A 7,030-nucleotide genomic window follows, 5' to 3' on the forward strand; every position below is an offset into this window, starting at 1 on the left:
AGTGGTTTACCTAGTTATGCTATAAAATCCTTTAGCAAACTCTCCTAAAATCTATTGAGCACATTCCTTATGGCTAAAGATACGCTGCAAATATGCAGTCACACTATAAAGATATATGCATTACCCTATTTCATGCAATGATATTCTATTGTACATCATCATTGGTAAGAACTGCTGATAAATCTTCTGTGAATATCCTAGTATTCTCTTTTGATTCAACATACATTTGTCACCTTGAGTAAAGCTTTGTCTGTAGAAACAATTGATTGTTGTTACACACTACTACTATTACTACTCTGCAGTGAAAAGTTCCAGGGTGTTACAAGTGTATACAGGGCCGGATTTAGGTCTGATGACGCCCTTAGCTACTGAAGGTAATGGGGCCCTTTATATGTCCAGCTGTCCTTTGTCAACAACAAATTGTTGCTTTTTTGTGTGTTGAATATATGCTATATGGTAATTTATGGACCTACTACGTATCTAAAAGGGACGCGGGTGGCGCTGTGGGCTAAAGCCTCAGCGCCTAGGGCTTGCCGATCGAAAGGTCAGCGGTTCGAATCCCCGCGGCGGGGTGCGCTCCCGCTGCTCGGTCCCAGCGCCTGCCCACCTAGCAGTTCGAAAGCACCCCCGGGGGCAAGTAGATAAATAGGTACCGCTTACCAGCGGGAAGGTAAACGGCGTTCCGTGTGCGGCTCTGGCTCGCCAGAGCAGCGTTGTCACGCTGGCCACGTGACCCGGAAGTGTCTGCGGACAGCGCTGGCCCCCGGCCAATAGATGTGAGATGGGCGCACAAACCCCAGAGTCTGTCAAGACTGGCCCGTTCGGGCAGGGGTACCTTTACCTTTACGTATCTAAAGCCATTTGCACATAACAAAATAGGAGCCTACAGAACACAAAACACTGTTGCTATATGTTGCTCTATTTTTATCTTATATTTTGGAATTGTACATCCAGTTTTCTTTTCCTTTATTTTTTGGGGGGCCCCCAAGAGAGTGGGGCCCTGAGCTTGTTTAGCTTATATGTAAATCCGGCACACACAGCCCAACAGGACATTGACAATAATCCACCAACAGCATACAAATCAATATGGCTAACCTGATCCAAAACACCCACCCACCTCACTCACACACGAAAACAAAGATCACCACAGCCAATCACAAGCAAACAATCACACCCTAGGCCAACCCCAACCTCTCTCTCCACCAAAGGAACACAAGTGAACAACACAAACAACGCTGACACCAAACTCTACACACATTAAACATAATAGAAACACCGCCACCCGACCCCACCCCCATCCATCTTCCCTCCTGCCACCCCCCTTTTCTTCTCTCTCTCTTTTTTCTTCTCCCCCTAATGCCTCAACAAATGAAATGGATTTGTAAAAATGTTACATGAAAAAAACAAACCAAAAATGAGGCACTACACTTCTGTAAAACAAGAAAATCCTTAATAAAATATTAAAAAAAAAAAATCCGGCACTGAGTGTGTACCTGGACTCACACGTGCACAGCCAGCACTCATACATGTTTGTATACACACAGCTGACAAGTTTAGGATCTCTTCACTTAAAATCATATGCAAAGTTACACACACCCACACACAAATATATACATGTGTGTGTGTGTGAGAGAGAGAGAGAGAGAGTGTATATGCAAACATATGCAAAGTTACACACCCACATATATATATATATATATATATATATGTCTGTATGTATATATATATGTGTGTGTGTATATATATATATATATATGTGTGTGTGTGTATATGTATATGTGTGTGTATATATATATATATATATATGTGTGTGTGTGTGTGTGTGTGTGTGTGTGTATATGCAAAGTTACACAAACACAGACACATATATATTACACACGCGGAGCTCCGTCCCTACTTTAACCCTTCTTTAGCAGGGGCAGAGCTTCCCACAGGTCAGTAACGGGCCCGAGCAGGGACGCCCCCTCCCCACCTTCCTTGATCAGTCCCTCTCCTCACCTGCAGCAGCCAGTGGCGCGGCTCCTGCACGGCGAAGCCCTTGGCGGCGGGCGGGGGTCTCCCGACGACCACGCGGACGGGCTCGGCGTTCGGGTTCTCGAGAGCCAGGCGTCGGAGGCGCGACGTGCCCACGCGGACGGCGCCGAAGCTGAGCAAGGGCGCCGGCGAGAAGGGGACCAGCGTCAGCGCGGCGTCGGCCTCCTCTTCGCCGCTGTCGTCCCCTTCGCCGGCCGTAGCCCAGCGCCGCCGCCGCCGCGGGCCGCCTGGACTCGCCCTCCGGAGCCCCGTCGTTCCCCCGTCCTGCCTCGAGACGGCCATGGCTCCGTCGACCAAGGTGGGTCCCCGCCTCCTCGTCGCCGCCGGTTCCTTTTCCCCCTCAGGAATACGGTCCAGGGCCTCGACAGCAAACCGCCTGTCTCCCCTTCCCCTCCCCCCTCCCCTCGCAACCCGACAATAACAATGATCCTCGGCAGTTAGGAGTCCCAACCGCCAGTCCCGAATTTCAAACCCGGCCGCCCCCACCAATCAGGGCGGCGTCCGCGAGAAACGCGAGGCCAATCGCCGCGCGGAACGCCCCCGCACCCAATCGCTGCGCGCGCCGTTCGGAAAACGCCAGCCAATGGGTTGGGGCCTTCCCTCCGCCCTCTTTGGCCAGAGCGATCGGCGGCGCCCTTCAACCAATGGCGAGCGGGAGTTTTCCTTTAAAACTGACGCATGCGCGGGTGGGAGAGTGGACTCGCAATAGGCTGCCGTGAGATCCCTAGCATCGAGTAGGGCAGCGGGGGAAATTATTTTGGTTGTTGTTGTTAATTAATAACTATATACAATTGATTGTACTAATATTATATTATAATATAATAACGTATTAAAATAATATATAATCATTAATTGTATACAATTAATTAGAATAATACCATATACGTAGTATAATAATATATAGCTATGAAATACTACTAATTATATTATACTATAATATAATATAATATACAATCATTAATAATATGCAATTAATCATAATAATACCATAGTATAATAATATATAATTATCAATATAATTTTTTATTGTTAGAACAACCTCCTTTTTGAATCGCTCTTACAAACAAGCTGCTTCAAAATAAGGAAGATGGTTCAAATTCAGCTACAAGTCACAATATGAAAGTTGCAGGTTTGATCCTCTTAATAGCTGCCTAATCCTACCTTGCAGATAGATGGTCCTCAGAGTTTCTTATTGGTTGTTGGTCATGTGCATCGCTTTGCCTTGTGGGAGATGATACACCCTCCATAATCTCATTGCCTAAGATCATGTCGTCTGCTACCAGTCAGGAGAAGTGCCTCCACTTTGATCAGTTAGGGTAGCCATATTTCAAAATCTACACATCCAACATGGGTTACCATACGTCTGGATTCCCCCGGGCATCCATGTTATTTTCACCAAGGCTGTTTCCAACCACTGCATCCCATTTCTGTCCATTTCTATGAAAACCCCAAATTTCACAGCGCCCCAGGGGGGTTGTGATTTCAGCAAGAACCCAACATTATCCAATGTGGTGAGTGTTGATGATTGTTCAAGAGGAACAGTGAGGCCAGAGAGAATGTGGATCATGGGGGGGGGGGGAGGCAGCTGCTCGATTCAAGAAGACTTCAGGGACATCGCTTTTGAAGAAAAGAGAGAACCATTTCTCTTTACTTCTGTGCTTTTTCTTATAAAACCAGCTCTAGATCTTTTCTAAATAAATTGAATAAAACTGCTTAACCCACTGAAAGATATATTTGAAAAATGAATCACTCCAAAGAGGCTTCAAACACCAACAAAAGCCCCCCTGCAATGTTTGGCGGCAGAAACCCCCAAAAATGAGCCTTTGGCCCCCTGAGCAATTTTGCCAAAAATATGACGTCATTTGATTTACTCTAAAACAGCGCCAAACACCATCAAAAGGCCCCTGCAGTGTTTGGCAGTGAAAATCCAATGTTTCCCAGCCCCCACAAAACCAGCCTTCGACGCCATAACCCTTGGGGTCATGGTTTCACCGAAAACCCAAGGTCATCCCCTGCATGGCAGCCCTACAATTGTCTTGAAATATTGTACAGTGGTGCCTCGCAAGACGAAAATAATCCGTTCCGCGAGTCTCTTCGTCTAGCGGTTTTTTCGTCTTGCGAAGCAACCCTATTAGCGGTTTAGCGGCTATTAAAGGCTTAGCGGCTAAAAGGCTATTAGCAGCTTAGCGGCTTAGAAAAGGGGGGGGAGCGAAAAAAATCGCAAGACTTGCAAGACGTTTTCGTCTTGCGAAGCAAGCCCATAGGGAAATTCGTCTTGCGAAGCGCATCGAAAAACGGAAAACCCTTTCGTCTAGCGGCTTTTTCGTCTTGCGAGGCATTCGTCTTGCGGGGCAGATGCTAGTTTTGGAAGTGACACCATGGATGGTACAAGCACTTCTGGAGTATGCTACATGTACAACCACTGCCTGTTTGACTGGTTGTGCAAGAAGCAGACGACAGTGAGCCTAAGTTCCTGTGAAGCAGAACTCAATGCACTGTCATTTTCACTCATGGATTGTGAATGGTTTAAGGACATCAGAGTTTCTGTGAAATGTCCTGTACAAGTGTATCAAGACAATAGATCCTGTTTGGCTTTGCTGAACTCAGAGGGTTGCAAGCAAAGAACCAAGTACTTGCAGATTAAGCTACATCGTGCAAAAGAGTATATTCAGAAAGGACTCATTCAGGGGTCCTACATGGCAGGAAAAGAAATTCCTGCTGATCTGTTGTCTAAGGTTGTTAACAGAGAACAACTTAAGGTTTACGTACAAAGGTTGCAATTGGGTTGAACCACAAGTACTACAGGTTACATGGAAAGGGGGAGGATGTTAGGATATTTCCGTTCCACCTTAAAAAGGAGCAGGCTTTGTGAGTCACAGAGTCTGCGCTTTTCCTGTTCACAGGAAGTTTATGTTTTCTGTTGCTTTTATTTTCACTCTCTCTCTGCCTGAAACACTGAAGCAGGCAGTCATGTTTTCTCTGTTCTGACCAACACAGAATAAACTTATAAATAATGCTCTCCTGCGCGCATCTTTCGCTGTGCATTATCTGCTGATAAGAGCATGCACAAGCTCTGGAATGTGGCAAGCTATTTCTGGAGCTCGTGTCGCTAATTGCTGATACTGCGTGTCTACGGGAGATCGATGGACGTCCGGAGGCGACGTGGGGCCATGATGGACTTTGTCTCCCTGGCAGTATCCCAACATGTTCAACTTCCAAATCATGGTTTCTGATTGGCTACAGGAAGCCCCTGAAGGCCCGTCGGACATTTGGCTTCCAAAAGAACATTCAAAAACCGGAACAGTCACTTCTGGGTTTCGATCGTTCAGGAGCCAAAACGTTCAAGAACTAGGCTGTTCGAAAACCAAGGTACGACTGTACATGGATGACAGTGTCCATGCAACTGATGCATTTCCATAATTTGAAAGAGCAGCATCCTTCATCTGAACTCTCAGATCTACAAAGGCTATACTTTTGCAAAAGCATCAACTAGTGTAATATACATAAGCTTGTGCAGCAGCCACCTAGTTGTCCAAAGGCAAAGTTATTTTACTGAAGAAAAATTAAGCACACTTGGGGCCTGTGTTCGTGGATGGATGCAAGACGAAAAACTATAACATAAACCCAGAAATAAAACCAGTTAATTGTTCACTGCAGTGATGTAAAACTACATACAAAATAACCAGCTACAAGTCTGGTGTCTCAAATTTGTTTATAAAATACTTAGAAATATATAAGAAACAAGAAATTGTACAAATGCTTCAGTAGATTGGGAAATTGAGAGATATGCAGGCAGTTAGACTGATTTCATTGCAATACAAATTAGTTCAAACACTTTTACAGGAAAAACAGTTAAGGCAAAACTTTCTCTCTCTCTCTCTATATATATATATATAGATCTAACAGTCACACACAAAGTATCCTAGAGAAGGAGAAACACACGGGGCACAGCAAAGGACAGTGCAGACGAACTACAGCAAGCGCTTTGGGGTACAGAGAAAGCTGTGGTGAGGGAAAATGGGTATTTGGGAGAGGAGTGCAAATAACTATAGACGGAGGAAAGGGACTAACAGATGTGAAAGTCTCAGGCTTGATCAATATGAACTGGAGGTAGCCATGTGAAATGCAAGCACTGTTTACGGTATATAATGCTCAATCAAGTCAAGAATCAGTTCCATTTGTCATCTTCAGTGACTTTGTACCTTCCTGCTCAGTTATTTTCATTCTCATAACAGGTAAAGCCTTATCTTTGCCCAGGCTTCTGGGAAGGGATGAAGTGCCTGGCAATACTTTCTGTTTCATGTGTGATTATTGGTTGTGATATTGTTTTATATATATATTTTAACTTAAGGGCGGCCTGAAATTCTTTAAATAAATAAGTTGCAGATTTATAGTGCAGTAAAAAGGTAAAGGAGCCCTGGACAGTTAAGTCTAGTCAAAGGCGACTATGGGGTTGTGGCGCTCATCTCGCTTTCAGGACGAGGGAGCCGGTGTTCGTCCACAGACAGCTTTCCGGGTCATGTGGCCAGCATGACTTAACCGCTTCTGGTGCAACAGGACACCATGACGGAAACCACATGGAAATGCCATATACCTTCCCGCTGCAGCGGTAGCTATTTATCTACTTGCACTGGCATGCTTTCAAACTGCTAGGTTGGCAGGAGCTGGGACAGAGCAATGGGAGCTCACCCCATCACGGGGATTCGAACTGCTGACTTTCTGATTAGCAAACCCACAGCGCCTCCCACATCCCACTGTGCAGTATCTCACTCCCTCAACAGGGAATATTAAATGAGCAATTACATAATCCTGGCAATTTTAAGAGGCAGATGAAAATCTCAAGGCCAGCTCTACCTAATCTTCCTCTTTCCCCCAGGCAATCTACCATCAACTGTCCTTTGCCAAAGATCCTGATGAGTTTAATGTTGCATTAATGTTACCTGTAAACTGCCTTGGAAGCATTTACATCCTGAAATGCAGGATATAAATTGCTGTA

At 45.3% G+C, this 7,030-nt stretch overlaps 1 protein-coding gene across 2 annotated transcripts in view; it reads right to left on the reverse strand.

Moving 5' to 3' along the window:
• ASPM (assembly factor for spindle microtubules) overlaps positions 1 to 2,332 on the reverse strand; it is a 29,852-nt gene extending 27,520 nt beyond the window's left edge. For both annotated transcript variants that reach the window (XR_014220482.1, XM_082225399.1), the window contains exon 1: positions 1,999 to 2,332. Coding sequence is in view for 1 of the 2 variants with exons in the window: in XM_082225399.1 (XP_082081525.1) it covers positions 1,999 to 2,316 (318 nt within the window). In the remaining variant the exon portion in view is untranslated. The remainder of the gene's footprint in view (positions 1 to 1,998) is intronic.
• Positions 2,333 to 7,030: the final 4,698 nt, after the last annotated feature.

The sequence above is a fragment of the Podarcis vaucheri genome (assembly GCF_965113315.1).
Source record: "Podarcis vaucheri genome assembly, chromosome: 6".
In the NCBI taxonomy this organism is placed as follows: Eukaryota; Metazoa; Chordata; class Lepidosauria; order Squamata; family Lacertidae; genus Podarcis; species Podarcis vaucheri.